At 37.6% G+C, this 21,061-nt stretch overlaps 7 protein-coding genes across 7 annotated transcripts; 5 read left to right on the forward strand and 2 right to left on the reverse strand.

Annotated features, from left to right (window-relative positions):
- Nucleotides 1–662: 662 nt before the first annotated feature.
- RHIMIDRAFT_239054 (thiamine biosynthesis protein NMT-1) lies at nucleotides 663–1,766 on the reverse strand (the record flags this gene model as incomplete). Its single annotated transcript, XM_023609094.1, has 2 exons — nucleotides 663–1,094; nucleotides 1,161–1,766. 2 exons carry the CDS (start codon nucleotides 1,764–1,766, stop codon nucleotides 663–665), a joined length of 1,038 nt encoding a protein of 345 aa, XP_023464617.1.
- A 920-nt stretch (nucleotides 1,767–2,686) lies between these two features.
- On the forward strand, nucleotides 2,687–5,831 carry RHIMIDRAFT_239055 (DNA repair endonuclease XPF; the record flags this gene model as incomplete). The annotated part of the gene is made up of 10 exons (XM_023609095.1): nucleotides 2,687–2,940; nucleotides 3,000–3,122; nucleotides 3,180–3,789; nucleotides 3,849–4,363; nucleotides 4,421–4,799; nucleotides 4,849–5,132; nucleotides 5,188–5,275; nucleotides 5,325–5,465; nucleotides 5,511–5,603; nucleotides 5,655–5,831. The coding sequence occupies 10 exons, from the start codon at nucleotides 2,687–2,689 to the stop codon at nucleotides 5,829–5,831; spliced, it is 2,664 nt and encodes an 887-aa protein (XP_023464618.1).
- A 45-nt stretch (nucleotides 5,832–5,876) lies between these two features.
- RHIMIDRAFT_204519 (guanine nucleotide-binding protein subunit gamma) lies at nucleotides 5,877–6,162 on the forward strand (the record flags this gene model as incomplete). Its single annotated transcript, XM_023606765.1, has 2 exons — nucleotides 5,877–5,989; nucleotides 6,048–6,162. The coding sequence occupies 2 exons, from the start codon at nucleotides 5,877–5,879 to the stop codon at nucleotides 6,160–6,162; spliced, it is 228 nt and encodes a 75-aa protein (XP_023464619.1).
- A 323-nt stretch (nucleotides 6,163–6,485) lies between these two features.
- RHIMIDRAFT_204825 (putative isocitrate dehydrogenase) lies at nucleotides 6,486–7,916 on the forward strand (the record flags this gene model as incomplete). Its single annotated transcript, XM_023606785.1, has 6 exons — nucleotides 6,486–6,579; nucleotides 6,645–6,652; nucleotides 6,713–6,876; nucleotides 6,929–7,094; nucleotides 7,160–7,333; nucleotides 7,389–7,916. The coding sequence occupies 6 exons, from the start codon at nucleotides 6,486–6,488 to the stop codon at nucleotides 7,914–7,916; spliced, it is 1,134 nt and encodes a 377-aa protein (XP_023464620.1).
- Nucleotides 7,917–9,015: 1,099 nt separating this feature from the next.
- RHIMIDRAFT_298318 (cytochrome P450) lies at nucleotides 9,016–10,869 on the forward strand (the record flags this gene model as incomplete). The annotated part of the gene is made up of 6 exons (XM_023614299.1): nucleotides 9,016–9,208; nucleotides 9,261–9,474; nucleotides 9,528–10,054; nucleotides 10,114–10,362; nucleotides 10,419–10,639; nucleotides 10,699–10,869. The coding sequence occupies exons 1-6, from the start codon at nucleotides 9,031–9,033 to the stop codon at nucleotides 10,867–10,869; spliced, it is 1,560 nt and encodes a 519-aa protein (XP_023464621.1). The 5' UTR covers nucleotides 9,016–9,030.
- Nucleotides 10,870–11,851: 982 nt separating this feature from the next.
- On the reverse strand, nucleotides 11,852–13,456 carry RHIMIDRAFT_258195 (UPF0052-domain-containing protein). Its single transcript, XM_023611329.1, has 3 exons — nucleotides 13,320–13,456; nucleotides 13,085–13,269; nucleotides 11,852–13,019 (listed from the first exon to the last, which is right to left on the reverse strand). Exons 1-3 carry the CDS (start codon nucleotides 13,446–13,448, stop codon nucleotides 11,918–11,920), a joined length of 1,416 nt encoding a protein of 471 aa, XP_023464622.1. The 5' UTR covers nucleotides 13,449–13,456; the 3' UTR covers nucleotides 11,852–11,917.
- A 3,118-nt stretch (nucleotides 13,457–16,574) lies between these two features.
- Nucleotides 16,575–18,564, forward strand: RHIMIDRAFT_228228 (importin subunit alpha-2). Its single transcript, XM_023607611.1, has 4 exons — nucleotides 16,575–16,810; nucleotides 16,878–17,066; nucleotides 17,120–17,251; nucleotides 17,302–18,564. The coding sequence occupies exons 1-4, from the start codon at nucleotides 16,598–16,600 to the stop codon at nucleotides 18,352–18,354; spliced, it is 1,587 nt and encodes a 528-aa protein (XP_023464623.1). The 5' UTR covers nucleotides 16,575–16,597; the 3' UTR covers nucleotides 18,355–18,564.
- Nucleotides 18,565–21,061: the final 2,497 nt, after the last annotated feature.

A 21,061-nucleotide genomic window follows, 5' to 3' on the forward strand; every position in this document is an offset into this window, starting at 1 on the left:
CTTCTACTGGATTAAGGAAAGGCCTATAAGGGGGATGTACTCTTTGATCAACACGTGCCATCCGTGCTGTGACATTGAAGACGAAAGCGATGGCTGTATCCCTAGGTGATCTTACGATAGACGATCATTCAGGGCGTAAAAATGAGTATGATCTGTTTCGTTCAGGGCGTTTCCGACCTCCTTCTGTGGGAGGTATTTTAATCCAAAGCCGTCAGATCACTTACCTTCCGGTTTGACTTCGTTGTTGCCCCAAAGCTGGACAGGATGGTGACGCTTTACGAATTGACCTCAAATCAAATCACGAATGCTGCAAATCAAACAGATTGCAATGGATATTGTTACAAGAAACAATTGAAAAAAAAGAAATAATACTTTTTAAAAAAAAAATTTTTTATTTAAAAGCTTTCATCCATAGAAAAACATAGAGAAAGAGGTCGACAACTTCCCTTCGCAGGTGCTAACCTGATCAGGTAATGAGAGTTTCAAGTTCTCAGCCACAAAGTAAATCTTTTTCGTAAATCAAAAAAGACAATTACAATGAGCTCCCCTAGTGTCGACCCTACTGTACTGCTCTCTTTTTTTATGTTAAAAAAAGGAGGTTATGAAATGATGTGAAATTAGTAAAACATGTGCGCGATTCATATCATATTTCGAGTTACCTCTTAAGCAAATATCTTTGGAGGAGCAATGCTACTGTGTAAGCAGCGAGTGCACCCACCTTCAACAACGCCTGTTTCAACAGTAGTAGGCTCGACACCAGGCTGCGATTCAGGAAGAAGGGGCCAAGTCAAGAACTCGTTAGTCTGGTTCTGTTCAAATTCAGCATCGACGATGTTCAGACGCTTGCAATAAGCCGTAACCTTGTTCCAGTCGCGTTGGACATTCTTCAAGTCGCGAGAGAAGTAGCGGAAGGAACGTTGGAAGATCTTACGATGGAGATCGGTGTCCAAGTGAGGCTTGATCTTGACATATTTGCTGTAGGCATCAGCTGGGTTCTCGATCATGTAGTCTGTAGCACGCTTGATGGCACGGAGGTACTTGCGAACCTTTTCAGGATTGTTCTTGATGAACTCTTCATTACCAATATAAAGAATCTATTTTTAGAGTTAGATAAGCACATTTCTATCGAGGAAAAAGAAAAGAAAAAAAAAGCGAATTACCGAGCAGAAGCAGCAGCAGCCTAATTCAGCAAGCTCATCAATACGGAGCATTTGGACATCATCACGAGACCTTCCTTGTTGAACGGACCATTCTTCGAGTTCGACTTGCTGAACATTTTCAATACCAATACCAGCATCAATATCACCACGGATAATGGCATCTGTCACGTTCATGCCTACACGGATTGCTTGATAATCTTGAGGCGTCATACCAAAGTGACGCGTCAATTCATCTAATTGGATCTTGCCAAATTCGCCTACATAGCCAATACGTTTGCCACGAAGAGACTGGAAATCGTTCGTGATGCCGCTCTTGTGGCTCAAGTGAATCACACCCGTGAAGGGTTCGTCCAAGAGCGTACCAATTGACTTGATATCGTAGCCTCTAGCCTTGCCAGCCATCGTATGAATCATAGCCTTTAGACCAAGATCGACTTTACCCGAGCCAATGATTTCCGTGACATCCGAGGGATCGCTAGGTTCGAGAATTGCTACCTTGATGCCTTCATCAGCAAAGTAACCAAGCTGTTGAGCCAAGAACAAAGGCAAGTGGTAGGGAGTAGCCTTCCAGTTCAAGAGACAAGTGATTTTTTCAGTAGTAACCATGGTAATACGCGTTAAATTAGACAAGAGAGAATTATGAAAAAAAAAAAAAAGATGGTTCTGTCAAGATCCTCTTAAATAGATCTTTTGGTGGGGACGGGAAAAAGATTCACTTTGAGACGCTTCCGGGAATTGCCATTTGGTGTAACAAATGGTAGATGCATATCAAAATAAATACCCTTGAAATTGAGAGTGATGCCCCCTCATCATTAAGCGCTTTTGCTGATTGGAGATGATGTAAAGTGTGGAAAAAAGGAGAGAGATTGGATTAAACAAAAAAGGTTAAATTAAAAAGATAAACATGATATAAACAAGCAAATATCACCTATTCTCTTATTACTTGTATGTTTGGAGGGTGAGTCATTTAACCTAAACCACGCAGCCATTTTAAGTTCAATTATCGTTCTAATTAGCTAACATGACTACATGAACTATTTGATTTAGGTTGATCGACGCGAAGGAGTGATTATTATTACACTTTGGTTATCCCTCCGCATTTACAATAAAAGCTAATTACAAAACGTGATAAAAAAAATCATTTTTATTGAAGGACTAAAGTACAACTCTTTAAATGGCCTTTTAATACACCATAATCCAATTTATGAATATCCACTGCTATTATCCTATTGCTCGGAATATTGAAGCCGTAGAGGAATTTCAATGAGGGCAGGGTAAAACATACCAGTGACAGGTACTTTTTCTGAATAATAACAGTGTACTGCTTAGCAAATTATCATATTTTTCGAAAATTAACGTTTATGAACACACAGCAGCGAGAAGTTCTTGAGCCCGCCATTTCATTGGACAAAGTACTCTGTGACTTTTTATTGGACGAAGCGTTGAAGAAGCATTAATCAATGAATCATTTTACGCGTGCGCAGTCGAAACTCTTTCTTTTCTGTCTCATTTTGCATACTTTTACAATGTTGGAATTTCAGAGACAGATCTTGACAGAAATCGTCTCAGAAGACGGTTTACTGATCATGTCACCGGGATTAGGTTTATTTGAAATACTATGCAATCTTATTCAGATCTACACTGGAGGAAACCACTTTGTGTTGGTCGTAAATATATCTCAAGACGAACACGAGTTGATTCAAAGACAGTTGGTTGCAAAAGGTGTTCCATATGAGCAAACAATTAAGCATATTGAATATAACACGAGCGCAGAGCAAAGGTAAGACAGTTTTCTGATGTGTTGTTTATTATCCTATTTATCACATCTTATGTATTTAGAGGCCTGATGTATCGTCAAAGTGGTATATTTTCAGTGACATCGAGAATTCTAGCTGTAGATATGCTATTGAAAAGAATCCCAACTTCTTTAATAAGCGGCATCATCGTCTGCAATGCACACACGTAAGAATGATATTTGTTATAAGGGTCATGATGAGATTTTTACTTTATACTACACAGTGTAAAGCCTGATTCCATGATCCAGCTCATTTTGCGCATCTTTCGAGAAGAAAATGAACAAGGGTTTATAAAGGCATTCTCGGACAGACCAGAATCATTTGTTACTGGATTCGCTCCTTTACAAAACACGATGAAGGCTCTCTTTTTACGCAAAGTGCATTTGTGGCCTCGATTTCAATTGACTGTCTCTGAGAACTTATCTAAAGTAGACGGTAATGTTATTGAGCTAAGGCAGCCAATGACAGAAGCAATGGACACAATACAGCAGTGTTTGGTCGAGTGTATGGAAGCGACCTTGGCTGAATTACGTAGAACGAATCCTCATGTGGACGTAGGCGAGTTTACGATTGAAAACTCATTTTTTAAATCTTTTGATGTCATTGTCAGAAGACAATTGGACCCTATGTGGCATAGATTATCACCAGCGTCAAAGCAACTTGTGGATGATTTGAAAATTCTGAGACAGTTATTGGGATACCTGACAGCTTATGATTGTGTCACATTCTATAGTTTTATGGAAACTGTCATTGCTGCTAATGCACCTAATGACATAAGGCAGACACGACAGTCTCAATGGCTATTTACGGATGCTGGTAATCGAGCTGTAGCTGTAAGTTGTATACTTTTTATCTTTTTTCTGTTATTGATGATAATCCCTCCTTCAAAAAGGAAGCCAGAAAGCGAGTCTATCTTAAAAAGGGTGATCCTGAATATGACGAAACGCCAGCTTCAGCCGAGGACCCAGAACTACCGTCACATATAAAGCTCGTACTTGAGGAACAGCCAAAGTGGAATTTACTAAACTCAATTTTACGTGAAATAGAACATGAGTCATTAGGACTCAACCGTGGCGAAGGAGCTGCTGTGTTAATCATGGTATCAGAAAGACGAACGTGTCGTCAGCTGCAAGAATACATCACTCGTTTGAATGATCAAGCTCCATCCTTTTTAAAGAGTTTAGCTCATCGCTTCTTCAAGTGGAGATCAACCATACATCAGATGCAAGTCGCTGCATCCACTCGACAGAATACAACACCACAATCTACGAATATAACCAGAGGAAGACCGCCTCCTAATAAACGTAGAAGGGTCAGAGGAGGATCTACTGCGGCAGCTGGTCCCGGAAGAGAGGGCACTTCTTTGGCAGATACCTTCAGTAACGATGTCATACAGGTGACTTCCATGTAAATATTATTACAACAATCCATTGTTAGACTCTAACTGCTTTTTTTTTTTTCTAGACTGGACGATGAAGAAGAAAAGGAAGAGATTGAAGAAGAAGAAGGAGAAATGAGTCAGATGAACTTTAGAATAGATGACACAAGCGATGACATTCTTCCAACTTTTGAAGAAATACCCAAAAATTCAATCATTACCATTCAATCCTATGATGACGACCTTCACGAACAGATACTAGAAGATACCCAACCAAGGTTCATTATCATGTTTGATCCTAATCCGGCCTTTGTTCGACAGGTTGAAGTATATCGAGCCAAACATCCGACAATAGATGTCCGTGTTTACTTTATGCTTTATGAAAACTCTGTTGAAGAACAGAATTATCTTTCTTTGATCAAGAAAGAAAAGGAATCATTTGAAAAACTAATTCATGAGAAATCAGTAAGTAATACATATATAATTGGCCAGATATACTCAGCCTATTTTCAAGGTGATGGCCATTCCATTACCTGAAAAACGTAAAGAAAGAGAGATCGAAGTGATTCGTCCTAGCACCAGAATTGCTGGTGGACAGGTCAAAGTGGCGACAGGGCCAAAGGTGATCATTGTAGATATGCGTGAGTTTCGAAATGTGTTACCACCCATACTCTATGCACGAGGTATAAAGATCGAACCATGTACACTGCAAGTGGGTGATTTCGTCCTAAGCCCTGATATCTGTGTGGAACGTAAATCGATATCAGATCTTATTCAATCCTTAAACTCGGGAAGACTGTAAGGAGACAAGAAAAAAAGAAGATTGGTATGAAGAGGCTGACTACTATATTAGGTATACACAATGTGAGAATATGTCTATGTATTACAAAACACCTGTTTTATTGATTGAGTTTGATGAAAACAAGTCATTTTCGTTACAAGTAAACATCCCTCGTCTTTGCTCACCCACTTTATGCTCACTCTAAATAGGGCGTATCTGACCTTCGTGAAAGTATTCGATTGCAAGATATATCTTCCAAGCTTGTTGTGCTAACATTGGCCTTTCCAAAATTAAGGATCATTTGGTCACCCAGTCCGCATGAAACAGCAACGATATTTGAAGACTTAAAGGTATAAACGACATACAATAATGACAATACTAATTTTTAAACTTAGAGCAATCAAGAAGAACCTAATATGGAGAAAGCAGCGAGTATAGGTGCAGAAGAAGGAGAAGACGGGGAGACGGTGTATAATATGACTCCTCAAGTAAGAAAAGCATACTTATATTAATCTCATATATAAACTTGTTTATATTAGGATGTTTTAAGAAGTATGCCGGGCGTCAATTCGAAGAATTACAAGGCGATCATCAGCAAGGTAAATAACCTTGAAGAACTAGCAAGCATGAATCAAAAAGAAATATCAAAGATTATTGGAGAAGAGTGTGGGTCAAAACTATATAATTTTCTGCGTAAAAAGCAACAACTCCTTTAATTTTTTTATTTCTTTTTCTTTTTCTCTTTTTTAACAAGAAATAAAATGACTACTCATTCAGTGTCAGAAGCAAAATTGAAAAAGCTTCTTGAACTTAATGTACAATTAAAGCAACAACTTGACCTTCCGAGAGTTCCAGTATCTGAAGCAAGTAAATCGTAAAGACTCCTCCCTTCATCTTTATATTAAGCATGAATTAACTGATTGAAATTTTAGTTTAATTGACTTTTGTCAATCAACCACTGACTTGATGATTCCTTCAATTTGGGGAAATAAACACCCAGATCCCTTTGTTGAACCAGTTAATGGGTGTGGATGTGCCATGATGTAAAAAAAACCACGAGTTGAAGCACACATACAACAACAGCAACAGCAATCATATAAACATATATACAACACAGTGCATAACAAATTTACTACTATTTTACACAATTGTAGTAGTAACAATAATATATAATAATAATAATAAAAGCAACTTTATGTGCATATATCTTCTTTTTTTTCATCAGATAAATATTACTATATTTGGTTGCGATCATCTCATCTCAGTGACGGGGTTTTCAAACTGCATAGAGAGACATGTATAAAAGTAGCTACTTGTCTTTTCTTGTTTTTTTTTTTTTTCCTCTAGTCTTTTATATATATTCATTCAATATGGCTACAAACATCATTCGTCGTCAATTTGCTACTTCTGCTCAGTCAACACTAAGGATTGGCTTAATTCCTGCTGACGGTATTGGTAGAGAAGGTAAGGAGTCAAATAAATATAAGGAGAAGGAAGACTTATCTCCTTACTTTTCATCAATTGTGTAGTTATTCCTGTAAGTTGTTAGACTCGTTTAACCGCTGTATTTTCTTTTGCTCAGATCCTTTTATCATAGGCTGCTCGTCGAGTACTCGAATCCTTAAACTCTGGGCCTAAATTTGAGTTTGTAAACCTTGACGCTGGATTTGAGCTTTTCCAAAAGACAGGCACATCCCTCCCACAAGAGACTATTGAAGTACTCAAGAATGAGTGTCAAGGTGCTCTTTTTGGTGCTGTAAGGTAAACAGACATGTACACGTATATAGAAAAAGTATATTGAATCAAAGAACAGCTCTCCTTCTCACAAAGTAGCTGGCTACTCTTCACCTATTGTTGCACTTCGCAAGCATCTGGATTTATATGCTAATGTTCGACCTGTCAAGTCTGTCAACTCACCTGCTTTTCCTAACCAAAAGCTACTAGATATGCTTATCATCCGTGAAAACACAGAATGCTTGGTAAGTGTCACATTGTGTATAGATATTGATTGATCAAGGCTGATTCTTTTCTTTTCTTTTTTTAGTATATTAAGTCTGAACGTGAGGAAGTCGATCCCAAGACAGGTTTAAGAGTGGCTTATGCTGATCGCAGAATTACTGAATTTGCCTCACAACGCGCCGGTAAGATGGCGTTCAACATGGCCTTAACTCGTCAACAACTTCGTGAGCAAATCCCTATCGAAAAGCGTTTCTGGAAGGTAAGTGACTTACACTATTTTATTTTTTGGATATGTTTCTAAAAGAGTGTGTTAGAAAAACCCTCGTGTAACAATTGTACACAAATCCAATGTGCTAAGTATCACTGATGGCTTATGGCGTGAGGTGGTTCGTGGTGTTAAGACCGCCAACAAGGAATACGATGATGTTGATATGGAAGAACAGCTCGTGGACTCTATGGTCTACCGTATGTTCCGTGAACCTGAGGCATTTGATGTCGTTGTAGCTCCCAACTTGTATGGCGATATTCTTTCTGACGGTGCCGCTGCATTAGTAGGCTCTCTTGGTGTCGTCCCTTCTGCCAATGTTGGTGATAGTTTTGTCATGGGTGAACCTGTGCATGGATCTGCTCCTGATATTGCTGGAAAGGGTATTGCTAATCCTATTGCTGCCATTCGATCTGCTGGTATGCTTCTTGAACATATGGGCCACACTACACAAGCACTCAAAATCTATGATGCTGTCGATGCTGTTTTGGCAGATGGATCTGTGCTCACTCCTGACTTGGGTGGAAAGAATTCCACGAACGACGTGACTGAAGCTGTTTTGAAAAACCTTGCCTAATTGTATTATAGAATAAAATAAAAGTAGATAGCCTATCTGTTACAAGACTTTTGAAATTGTTTGCTTTATTAAATAAAGTCATTGATCGACCAGAACAAGTCGTTTACCAATTTGATAAAGCAAGTAGACTGCATTATCCGTATTTGACAGAATTGCCGTAGACTATCGAGCAATCACAGTGAAGGATAAAATATATAATCGTCTTTTTGGTTAATTAATAAAGACTACTGCAATATCACAATAAAAAACTCAAGTTTTCAAAGTTATTCCTTGATTATCAAAGTAAGAAGCTGTTACTTTCTGATATAATTTTCAGGAAGAAGCCTCTCTTGCGAGCCATAGTGCCGACTAGCTCACACTTTGTGAACTGCTACATGATGTATTTGACAGTTTCTCCATTTTAATCCCCTCAGCTTCAGCAAAATTTGAGTACTTTCATGCGTGCTTCAGTTCTTTACAGGATTAACTTCTTTACTGTCCTATAACCAAAATGAATGTGATCATCCATTTGTCTCTCTAAAGTAGTCGCACTGAGAGAAAAACGTGGCGATTATATCATCCAGCCAATTAGATTATACTGTCATCCCAGCACTTTATCTTGCCTTGCTGCTTTGCAGGATCGTATTTTTCGTCTGCCACCGGCATTCCACTATTATATTGCTTTTCGACAACACATAGATACCCGTCAGTTCATCCTCTATCTCAAGTGTTAGTCCATGGCCTAAACTCTCAATGGACGAGCTACGCTTATACCTTTGCTCTCTGACTTCATCCGCGGCTCTGCATACCGGTATTCTTCGGGCCGATTTTAAAAACTATTATTGTCGCAAACAACCAATTTTTTTTCCCCACAAAATCCCTGAAGAAGTTTATATATTACCCTTTTTTGTGTTTGTATGACAGCCTGAGAAAGTAAATAATACAGCTGATTTGTTAAAAAAATCGGCGAAATGGATTACTCTATTCGGCCAGTGATTATCCAGGGCACATAAATGGTTGTATGCATGAATAAATGTTTGTGTATATAAAAAGCAATTAGCATAAAATAAAGATGTATATAAATAACCGTTCTCACACGATCTCTTTTTCAGTTGCTGTGATTATTATATTGATTATGGATTATGAATCACTCATCAAAAGAGTTGACCAGAAATCAGCTTCGATCCTGGGCACTGCTGTTGCTAGTGTAGTAACTCTATGGTACCTAAAAAGAACCATTCAGCGATCAAAAGAGTACAAGACAGGAGGATCAAAGGATATACCTACACCAAAAGGACAATACTTTTATCTTGGTAATAAAGTACTTTCTACAAAGAGAAATCGTTATGATTGATATTAAACTAGGCCACTTTCCGTATCTTGCTCCTAATCCTGGACACAAGATGGCAGAATGGCATCAGGAGCTAGGGCCAATTTATCATATCAAGTTAGGAGCACAAGATTGGGTGTCAATTGGTGATGTAGAGGCAGCCAATGAAATATTCGTGACCAAAGGAAGAGTCACCTCCGGTAGACCCTTCCATACTTTTGGCAGCGATGTTCATGGGGAGGGAGGAAGGTAAAAAGGTAAAACTGAGTATAATCACCTTGAAATTCACACAATATAAACAGAGGTGTTGTCTTTGCTGACTATGGTAAATCCTGGAAAAGCGCAAGAACGGCTATTCTCAATATCCTCTCGCCAAAATCTGTCGACAGCCTTAATGACACACTCCAGAAAGAAAGTGAATTCGTTGTCAAACTGATGATCAAAGATTCCTCAGAAGGTGAGGTCAAACCTCTAGATTATACACGTCTTATGGCCATGAATATCGTGTTAGCCACATTGTTTGGTATATCGGGAGTTGCCAGTATAGATGACCCACTGTACAAGAAGTTGATAGATAATCTAGAGGGATGTACCATGCATACAGGTATCACATCTGATGTTGGCGCTTATTTTCCTTTCCTTTCATTTGTGGATTTTTTTTCTGGAAGTAAACAAAGGATGAGACGTTTTGTGGATCAAACTGTTCGTCCACTTTGTGGAATGCTTATTAACCGCGCCCGTGAAAGTGAACAAGATTGTTTTATAAAGAAGCTGGACAAGATCAAAGAATCTTTGAACTTGGATGAACAAAGTATTACTGTTCTTGCCAGTAAGTCCCCCTTTGTGTTTAATTAAAACGTTTACTTAATCACACGCTCAATTGTTTAGATGAACTGATGGTTGCAGGCATTGACACTTCATCTCTAACTATAGCTTGGCTTATTGCTGTCCTTTGTAATCATCCTGAATGGCAAAAGAAGATAGCGGAAGAAGTTGATTTATTTATTGAAACACATGGTCGAACACCTGAATTCTCTGAACGAGAAGCGCTTCCTAGCTGCATGGCCGTTATCAAAGAAGTAGTCCGATATCGCCCTGTGACATTTTTTGGCCTTTCCCACAAAGTCAGCGAAGATGGTATGAAGAATAAGCGTTGCTGATATTTTAAAGTATAACTCTGGTATTTTATTTAGTTGTTTACAAGGATTACATCATTCCAAAGGGTACCGTCTTGCTTGCAAACAATCTTTCGATGAATATGGACCCTAAGCTCTACCATGAGCCTGAAAAATTCAAACCTGAGCGATTCCTGAATGATAATCGATCAATGTATGCGTCAAGTAATGGCAGTACTCAGACCAGAGAAGTGTTTACATTTGGATGGGGAAGACGCATTTGTCCTGGTATTTACTTGGTAAGTAAAAGGCTAATGACTCACACATGCGTGTAAGTATGCTGATTATTTTCGCGTAGGCTGAAAACGAAATATTTAGCTTCTGTATCCATTTATTAGCCAAGTGCACCATTGAGCCTGCACTTACAAAGTCAGGAGAAAAAGTCTACCCAGAGCTCGACAAATGGGTCGAGGAGGATGGAACCGTTGTTCCTTTACCATTTAAGGCTCGTTTTGTGCAAAGAAAGTAATGCTTTAATAAAAACCAATGATTAATAAACCCATTCATGTTACACTAGGTCAGATAAAAGCTTGCAACTTTCTGGGTATAAGACATATACATTAACACGCTTGACATGTGGGAAGCGGTGGGAGTTTTACATAAACCTACCATCAAAGGGGCAAAAGAAGAAAGAACAATACAAGGCCTATTGGCATGTGAGCACTTTTACAGTCTTGAACTTTCTAATGCATCCGATAATTTCAGTCCTATTCTCCTTCAGACCCTCTTTTATCATCTACTGACATTGGGCAACGCTAAGCCAGTGAGTAAAGTTCTTTGAATTACTCCGAGGCGACAGCTTTGGATTTTCTACACACTCTGATTCAGTCATACTTTGCTCTAAACTTGATTTGGGCAGATAAATACGTGCGATGATTGCTAGCCATTAAATTATTTTCTCAGGGCACAATAGTCCGTGATGGAATATTATTGCCATATCTGGTTCTTTAGTTCTTCTTTTGCAAAATGAAGTACTACGCTATTGAGACAAACATCAGGGAGATAGCACGATTATAATAATTAATTTTGCAAATAAACTGCTTGTTACAGAGCAGCTACAAAAACTAGCAACTTATGAATAGTATCTAAAGTACCATGAAATAATGTCGACAATTTAAATTTCAGTGCACAGTGCCTATGCTGACCTTTTACAAGACATTTGTGACTCCGTCAAGATCATTCGCTGACGTGATGATATGATACAAGAAGAAAGTCAATGTATATTGTGTAAGCACAAGATACATTCACCATTTGATTCTAGACAGAAAACAAGATGTTTAATCTTTGGTTCATTTTGTTGTTAAGTATATTAGCACTTATAAAATCAGAAGAGAGAACTCTATGAAGGAGAGAACTGCTTACCCCCTTTCTTTTTTACTTTTTTACTATTTAAGGTTCATTTTGTTTATAGATGGGGAATGATATCATAATAAACCTTAAAGAAAAGAAATGCCAGGTTTTGCGTGTGATTTATTATGAGGGAATATAATTTTGTGTAAATGAAATGAAGGAAATATTTACATGACAAGTTGATGAATAGTTTCGGATAGGGTAGATTCAAGGTAGATTGGCTCACCCGTATCTGACAGAGAGCCTTTAATAGGGATGCATCGAATACCTAATCTTTCAATAGCCTCTACATCAACATGTATGGTCGTATTATCCAAATAAATCATATGGGTAATAAAGGTTGAAATCGAACTTGGATAGAATAGATGATCAGGGAAAGGTGGGTAAGAAGAGGGTGGTGTGCATATACTGCTGACAGTACTTGCGTCAGTGCTATTGTTGTTACTACTGTTATTGCTGCTGTTGTAATGTTCTGGGTGATCATAAAATGCACGACGAGCATCAATGCGCTGGCTTTCATTAAGTGCATTTGTGATAGCATAAATAAAGTCTAGTGCAGTGTAATCACATGTTTCACGATCGTTGGAGCCATTGAGTAAGACTATTTTATACTTTAGGCTTTGTGATTGTGCAATTGCGTTTCCAATATTTCTTAGCACCAATGATGGTATTAATGAGGTATAGAGTGACCCAATAGAATAGATGAGTGTTTCCTTGTTTGATAACTGACTTATGACCTTTGAATTAGGCACTGGAAAGATTTCTTGTCCATATTCATTGATATAATATATTCTTTGAATTGGTGAGTCTAACTTTTCATTAACTTGTTTTGAAAAGAATAGGTTTGAGCTTTCATCTTTTTCATGCTGATGTATGATAAAAGATTCTTGTTCTAGTGAAGTGAAGATATCAATGGGGTTCATCTTTCTCTTAATTGTTACGTTGTTTGTGGTTAAAGGTGGGTGTGATATCTCACATTGGCCGATCAATGTCTGTCCGTTGATCAAGGTGGCTGCAATAGTCGCTGTTTGATTGGTATTGATGACTGGTATAACAAGGTTGTTTGGTACGCCAATGATGGATGCAAACAAAAAGATAGCAGCTTCTAATGATCCAGTGAATATTCTTGCTCCACTAAGGAGAAAATTTCCTATGCTTCCATTGCAAAAGTTGAATCGTTTATGGGCTCTTTTTAGGATTTCAAAATCAAATAAGGTTAAGAATCCTCGAATAGCTTCCTTTTTTTCTACAGAAATGTTGTTCCAAATTCTATAGAAAATTTAAGCATGAGCTCCTATTTTTTTTTTTTGGATTCAACACAAGGTTTCTTTTACTTGTGTCTGCCTTCTGTGATCAACGACCACTCATCTTTTCCATTCATAGGTAAACGATAGCTTAGTAAGTTTTTTATAGCAATCATTTCTTGATCTTGGTTATTATGAAATATATCAATTAATTTCAACAGTCTTGATCTTAAATCACCCACACTGGGGCCTCCCAAGACTCTAAGGATTTCACTCTGTAAATTGGATGAGTCATCGGCTATTTAAATCAAATAAAGAATATTACCGTTGATCCTCCATTATCACTAATACCAAGTATGTAGCTCACTTGGTCATCACTAGCATTGTTATGAAATGCTTTCAAAATGTGATTGCAGGCAGATCCACCAGAGAATACAACAAAGCTCGACGTCATTGCTTTTTATAAATTGAATAAAGGAAAGAAATGTAATTTCAAATATGCTTTTTATATATAAATGTGCATCTATGTAACTAAAGGAGATTAGCGGGATTTTTTACATGAAGAGTGATAAGGATAAAAATAGGCCAATCATTATACTGTATTTTCGATATATAATCTTATCAAAGTTACACTGCCGAAACAAACATGGGGGGCTATGCTATCAAAACAATCAATAGTATCCATGAAAACAGTAAACATAGACACAGTAGTTACAGTAGCCGTTGTACTAAAACAAACTACTCTTATAAAGAGCTATTTATCAATGAGATATTTTAAACGGAACGTTGTTACACACTTATAGAGAGTCAGTTTGCTTGTATATATGTATTTAAACTTTCATCAGCAGCTATTATTTATCAATATGCAATTAAACAATATATATTAGTATACAAGCATTAAAGTTGCTAGGCTATTTCTTTATCTTTCCGAGGAAATATACATGTTGGGTATCGATATTAATTGTATTACACAAGTCCAATGGGACCCAATTATTCACATTCTCCTATAGTCCGTCTAAACGATTTGTAGCTTTTTTCCGATGGTTATCGCTTGTCACGGGTTCTCATAATTTCTCTCTTGGCACTTGATTTTTATTTCTGGGCTTTTTACATATTTCCCTCACCTACATTGCTCCATTATGAACATAATGATCAAATGAAAAAGAAACAATTTTCTGATTTATTTGTCAATGATGGCACAAATGGTTGAGAAAAGCCCATTTTTAAGAAAGAAGCTAGACATAAAGTGCCATGAAGCCCAGATAACTACAGAAAAAGTGTAGCCAAAGTAAAGATAAAAACAATAGCGATTGCTTCGAAACAAAGCATAATAATTTAGTTGGATATGACTGATTGTGAGTTTAATCTATCTTTGCTGGTATCATCACTTATTCAGGAAGTAAGTCAATCTATCAAATTAGTACAATCTCCATTCAACGATATTGGCACTGTTATGAGGTAATTTGAGGCAATATTTGATATGCTATAGGATTCAACTAAAGAAAGGAAGAATAATTGGAGCCCTTCTCCATAGATACATAACAGCTTATCACCCCCATGAAACGGTTTTCCCCAACTATGTTTATCTGTCAAAATCGTCGTATTTACCTTGATATTATCGTACGAGATTGTTTCTATACATATTGAAATAGATGATACAAAAAAGTTTTTCTTCCACTCGCGAGTAGAACTAAGTGTCAAAATGCATGACGCCTTATCAACATAAGATATTCATAAAGTCATTGATCTTTACTTGACTAACTGAGCTGCATTGCTCTTGGTCTTGGCTCTAATTCATTGCTACGCTTATCTGATCATATTAAGTAACAAGGATCACAGCAATCTCTTTTTAACACATTTCGCGAGAAGAGTCAGTGCTGTGTTTTCTGTATCTAGTTTCTAGGTCTCACTGAGTTCTCAGTGTTATCTCAATCTCGTCTCATAGATTTCGGTGAATGATATACAATACCAACCTCCCTTCATTAGTTGCTGTGTAGTGGTATAGTAGTTTTAAATCACTTGTTGACAATTAGTATGATTGCCTAAATCGTACGTTTATAAACTAACACGATAACATTTACAAGGCATCTACTCTTCCTCACTACTCAAACTGTTCTTATTCAACGTCAAATTGAAAATCTTTATGAAGATTGTTGTTAACAATGCTGCTATTGATAGTTCAATGTATTGTCTTTTTTTAATAGTATCATTCGGATCATTATATACCTTCACTGTATCTTTATTAATTATTGGCGTTAATTTTACGTAAAAAGACGACAAAGAAAAATATATCAAAAGAGAGAGAGATAATGAGTATATGTAGAAAAAGAGAGAAAAAGTATGTTAGTATTAGAGCATATGTCCTAATATTAGTCTTACTTACCACCAAGGTGCATTCTGAGAAGGGTAGTGATAACCACCCAGGAGAAGTTTAAACAAAAAAAAAAAAGGAACAGAGGACAGAGAGAACCCAGGGCGTCAGAAGAGACTATTGGGGAACATTCTAGATACACACCAGAGAGCAAAAAGGGCGAGACAAGCGAGTCAAAGCAAGGATCTTGAGGACAGGCTAGTTTTGATTGGTAAATCCTTGAACACTTAGAGGGACATTTGATAACTGCTGTAAAGAAGCAAAAAATAGGAACAATTAAAATGGGTTTTTATATGTTTTTCTTTCAAACAGATTTCAGGATTGGATACTTAGGACAAAGAAATCATGTCAAATAGGAGCAATCTATATCGTGACCACTCAAGAATATGTATTGCCAAATATGACTACATGTTCTTCTGATTTCATGGAAAAACCGAATAAAGAATTTAAACTTTTACAAAGATTAAAGAGGGCTATTTCTAATATTAAGTTAATTTCAACTCCAAGACAGCCCACTTGTTAATATTACTGTCAAATGGGATAGTGAGCCATATTCTTTTTGTATTTGCTATCACTCTGATAACATTACAATGGTTTCAATACGACATCTAGTCTCAGTAGCAGCGTCATTATTTTTTGGAAATACCGTATGACTAGAAGACTATATTAAACTCTTTTAATCAGTATATCAACTTTGAAACACAACAACCAGCATACTTTGCAGAACATTAAGGGCATAAAAGACAAAAGACTCCAAGGTGACGAGTGCGTGAAGCATAATCAACTAGCCCCATGAAGACGCTCCATAATATGTGTCTGAGTGAGCGTACTAGAGGGACGCGTTGAACGTGTCATGCATGTCGAAAGAATAAATGGATAATTTGGGTTGACAAAGTAAAAGAGCATCGACATAAACAAAAGAGCCTTGACGGAGTGGGATCTAATTGCAAAGCTTATTGTTGAACTATTAGATATGGCTATTCAGGATGATCCCATGTCATAGGGTTCCACCTGTATCCTTAAGCTATGTTGCTCACTGTGCCCAGGAGATTATTTTTTTATGGAAACAACTGACGCTTTTTGGCTACACACTCATCTTGGCAAAATTCGTTTTTTAAAAAAAATTTAGCAGTCCACGTTTTAATCTCAGTCTTCTTTTGGGTGTATCTAGATGTATCAAAACTTTTTTTTTTTTTTTTTCTCTCCCCCTTCTATTTGGTATTCGTAATAAAATGGACAAAGTCGCAGCAGATCAACGAAAGAATAATTTCAAAAATAAGGATGCCTTTGGCGTCGACTCAGTCAGAAACCGTAGACAACAGCATTCGGTAGAGATTAGAAAACAAAAACGTGAAGAGAACTTGACCAAGCGTCGCAATATGAATATACCTACCGCGTCCATGTCTGACAGCGAAGAAGAAGTTGAAGTCGAGGATGATACAAACGTAAGCATGAGTTTTTTGTTTTTGTTTTTGTTTTTAATGTGTTGCTAATATCTATTGTAATTATTAGTTACACTCCAACTTGTTGATCTTGATCGAGGCTGTCAATTCCAATGATGTCGAAAAGCAATATGATGCTACCACCAAGTTTAGAAAATTGCTGTCCAAAGAACGTAATCCACCTATTAAGGATGTCATTGCTACTGGTGTTGTACCTAAATTTGTTGAGTTCCTGAGATCTCCTCATAGCTTGTTGCAGGTAAAAAGAAAATAAAAAAAAAAATAAGAAGGGAGAACTCACCATGTATATAGTTTGAAGCTGCTTGGGCTTTAACCAACATTGCCTCAGGTACCTCTGACCAAACAAAGGTTGTCATCGAAGCTGGTGCTGTACCCATTTTCATTGAGTTACTTTCAAGTCCAGTTCCTGATGTCAGAGAACAGGTAAGAGCGATTTTTAATCTTTATATGTTGTACTTATGTATCCATGTTAGGCTGTATGGGCTCTTGGTAATGTCGCTGGTGATAGTGCTCTCTGCCGTGATTATGTTTTGGATCAAGGAGCACTTCCACCTCTTTTATCCATTTTGAACGAAAACAACAAGCTCTCCATGCTTCGTAATGCCACCTGGACTCTTTCTAACCTCTGCCGTGGAAAGAATCCCCAACCAAAGTGGGAAGCTGTTGTGCCTGCCCTTCCTATGCTTGCCAAGCTGATTTATTCTGCAGATGAGGAAGTCCTGATAGATTCATGTTGGGCACTCTCTTATTTGTCTGATGGATTCAGTGACAAAATTCAGGTGGTGATCGAATCAGGTGTTTGTCGTCGACTTGTTGAACTCTTGATGCACCCTTCAACCTCCGTTCAAACTCCTGCTCTTCGTTCGGTTGGTAACATTGTTACTGGTAGCGATATGCAAACTCAGGTTGTCATCAACTGCGGTGCTTTGCCTGCTCTCTTGTCTCTCTTATCCAGTCATAAGGAAGCTATCAGAAAGGAAGCATGCTGGACTATTTCCAATATCACTGCTGGCAACATTGCCCAGATTGATGCTGTTATTGAAGCCAATATTATCCCTGCCCTTGTTCAGATCTTGCAGACTGCTGATTTCAAGACAAAGAAGGAGGCTTGCTGGGCTATTGTGAATGCAACATCAGGAGGACTTAATAAGCCTTCTCAAATCCACTATTTGGTTTCTCAAGGTGTCATCAAGCCACTTTGTGACATGTTGATGACTACTGAAAACAAGATGATTCAAGTTGCTTTAGACGGTTTAGAAAACATTTTGAAGATTGGAGAGCAAGAGCGTCCTAATGATCCTGAAGGCATCAATCGCTATGCAGCTTTCATTGAAGAGTGCGGTGGTATGGACATCATTCACCAATTGCAACAACATGAAAACAATGAAATATACAAGAAGGCATTTGATATCATTGACAGATACTTTGCTCAAGAGAATGAAGAACAAATGGCTGAAGAGACTGTTCCTCAATCATTCACCTTCCATCAAAACGTTCCTCAAGGTGGTTTCAACTTTGGTCCTTAAATCCTTTTAATTTCTCTTTATTTCTCTTTCCCTTGTTCCTCCCTTTTCTCTTTTCTTTTTGTTTGCTTTCCGTCATAAGCAAATTCACATGCTTTCCCCTCCCCCATTTTACACCTACCCACAAACACACATAAAATTTAAATTATATACATACATACTATACACACTCACTCACTCTCACACACATATAAAGACAAAATGTCTATTTTTCCCCATGTTTGATATCTAAAATAATAATAAAAATAACCTTCTTGGTAAAAGAATGGTATTTTATTGCGAAAGATGATGCTTTGTCAGTCTAGAGATAAAACGTAAGAGTCCGTTGACAATAATGACAGATTCTGAAGGCGACTTGTTGTTCCTGAAGATCAATGATTTGGCCCTTTCGACATGAAAGTGCACCATGGATTGTAGTCGATTACTTTTGTCTGTGTTCTATGCATGTATAAGTATTACTGCTAATCATATATTGTGCATATGCATATACCATGTTTAACTTTGGATTCTGATAAGATGCTATTGTAACTTAGTAGTAAATTTAATAGTAAAAAAAAAAGAAAAAAAGAAAAACAAATATTTTCCGATATCAAACGTTTGAGCTTCCAGAAATCGACATTATGATTCTACCTGTTTCCGTTTATATATATTAACTGTGATGATTTCATAGTGCATCTCTTTGAAAAAAGAAAAAGAGTCATATTTAGATATGATTGATAGACTTTATCAATAGAAAAGAGTAAGACAAAAACAAGACAATTAACTCTTGGGATGCATTCAACCAATAAAATAAGTTTATTTCATTGTTGTATTCACAGAGAATAACAACATAATGAATTAGACAACACAGATCGATATATAAAGCAAAGATAGAAAAAAGAGACAGAAGAATAAAGCAACTTTTCTAAACTCTTTTAAAGACATGACTCGACTTTTAATATACTTGGTTACTCTTTTGTTTATACAAACCATTTACTGTTATTGTATTTACAATAACTCGGATGGAACATACAGAGTTCGTCAACAACCATACTGTTTGATTAAAAATAAATTTCAGAAAGAGGATAAAATTATAACGTGTATGAAAAAAATAGTTGGCGCATATTAAAAAAAAGCATTTACGCAAAGGTTAAAAATAAAATGCGCGCAAAAGGAGACGACATACAAATGAGAGTAATAAGTACCAAGGAGAGAATATAAAGAATTATACAGTTAGTTATGTAAGAAAATTATTACATCCATACAACTTACCCCGAAGGCATCTAGATGTGTCCTAGCAATAACTACGACAGAGAATTATGGTCCACCCTTCTTCGACGTCTTGTAGGAGCAACAGCAACCCGGCGAAACCTATGAGGAACCATGCCATTATGTCGAATCTCACGAAGGATGTGCATGTAGTTGAGACCAGCAGCAACATCCCTGTTCCAAAAGCGATATCTATCTGGAGCTGCCATGGCAGGTCTACAGTATAGATTGGTGCATCTACAAGCAATGTTCAATCAGAATAAAGTCATACAAGTGGTTCATGTATTATTGCCTTAAAAGGCCATGGCAGACAACAGTAGAATATCGCTCACGTTGATACGGTCGTGGATTTGGAACACTACGGAACGTGTGGAGGCTCTCGTTGTGGCATGTTGGGCAGCACCTACTGGCCTTGTACTCGTCTATAAGATAGACTTGGAACCCATGCTTCTTGAGGAGTCTTCGGAAACCAAGACCACGGATGGACTCATGATACCTAGCATGGGGAGCGGACCAGTTTCCCATCATAAACACGGCGTCTTCTCTAAACTTGGCGCGTAAGTCTTGAATAAGCTTTTGATCGGCACGTTGTTTGTTGAAGTACGCTGAAAGACGGACCTTACGAAAGGGAGGGTATCCATTATCATGGTTTTTGATGGTGTGTCCATAGAATAGACTGAGAACGGCAGACTGTTAAGATCTGGCTTGAAGGAAGCGGCCAAAGTCTTCTACGGATACGGTGCTGCTTGGCTGTTGAGAAAGGGCTTGCTCAACTTGAACGACGTCAGGATTCTGGGATTTGAGGTCTTATAGCGCTATTCATAACAAAATAATACCATTTCATATGTGGGTACTGATCTATTTCATCCATCATGGCCTTCAGAAAGCTAAAATAATGACCAGTTACTGTCCCTGTGCTCGTTAACTCAACATAACCTTCTCTCTTTCTTTTCTTGGCTGACGGCTGCGGTAATCTCAGGCTATACTTTATTAATTCTGAAGCAGAGATCGCACCTAAAATCGTTGTTGTTTGTGCTCGGGTTTTGGGCACTGTGACCGCAGCATGCAATCCTTTTTTTGACCAGGCCATACTACGTTTCAAATTAATATGAAATGCAGACTCATCGAGAAAGACGCAGTTAGTTCTAAAGTCCATGTTCGTAAACCCCCCCCCACTTACGAACCCAGTCGAAACGCTCCTGAATTTTTTCTTCACTGTTCCTATTTACAGGCTGAAAATTGGGCTTTTTTTGAATGACAAACTACATTCAGTTCTTACAAAATTATAGACAGTGCTTTTAGAGGCCTTGAGATCCTGAAACTTTTGAAGTAGTCGCTCCATTACTTGCTCCAAGGCGACTAAAGGACTCTCATATATGTACTCCAAGATCACCTGCTTGTGTTCTTGAAGTATACGCGAGCGACCGGTTTTCTTATGCTTTATAAAAACACTATCAGGATC

The sequence above is a fragment of the Rhizopus microsporus genome (genome assembly GCF_002708625.1).
Source record: "Rhizopus microsporus ATCC 52813 unplaced genomic scaffold scaffold_12, whole genome shotgun sequence".
In the NCBI taxonomy this organism is placed as follows: Eukaryota; Fungi; Mucoromycota; class Mucoromycetes; order Mucorales; family Rhizopodaceae; genus Rhizopus; species Rhizopus microsporus.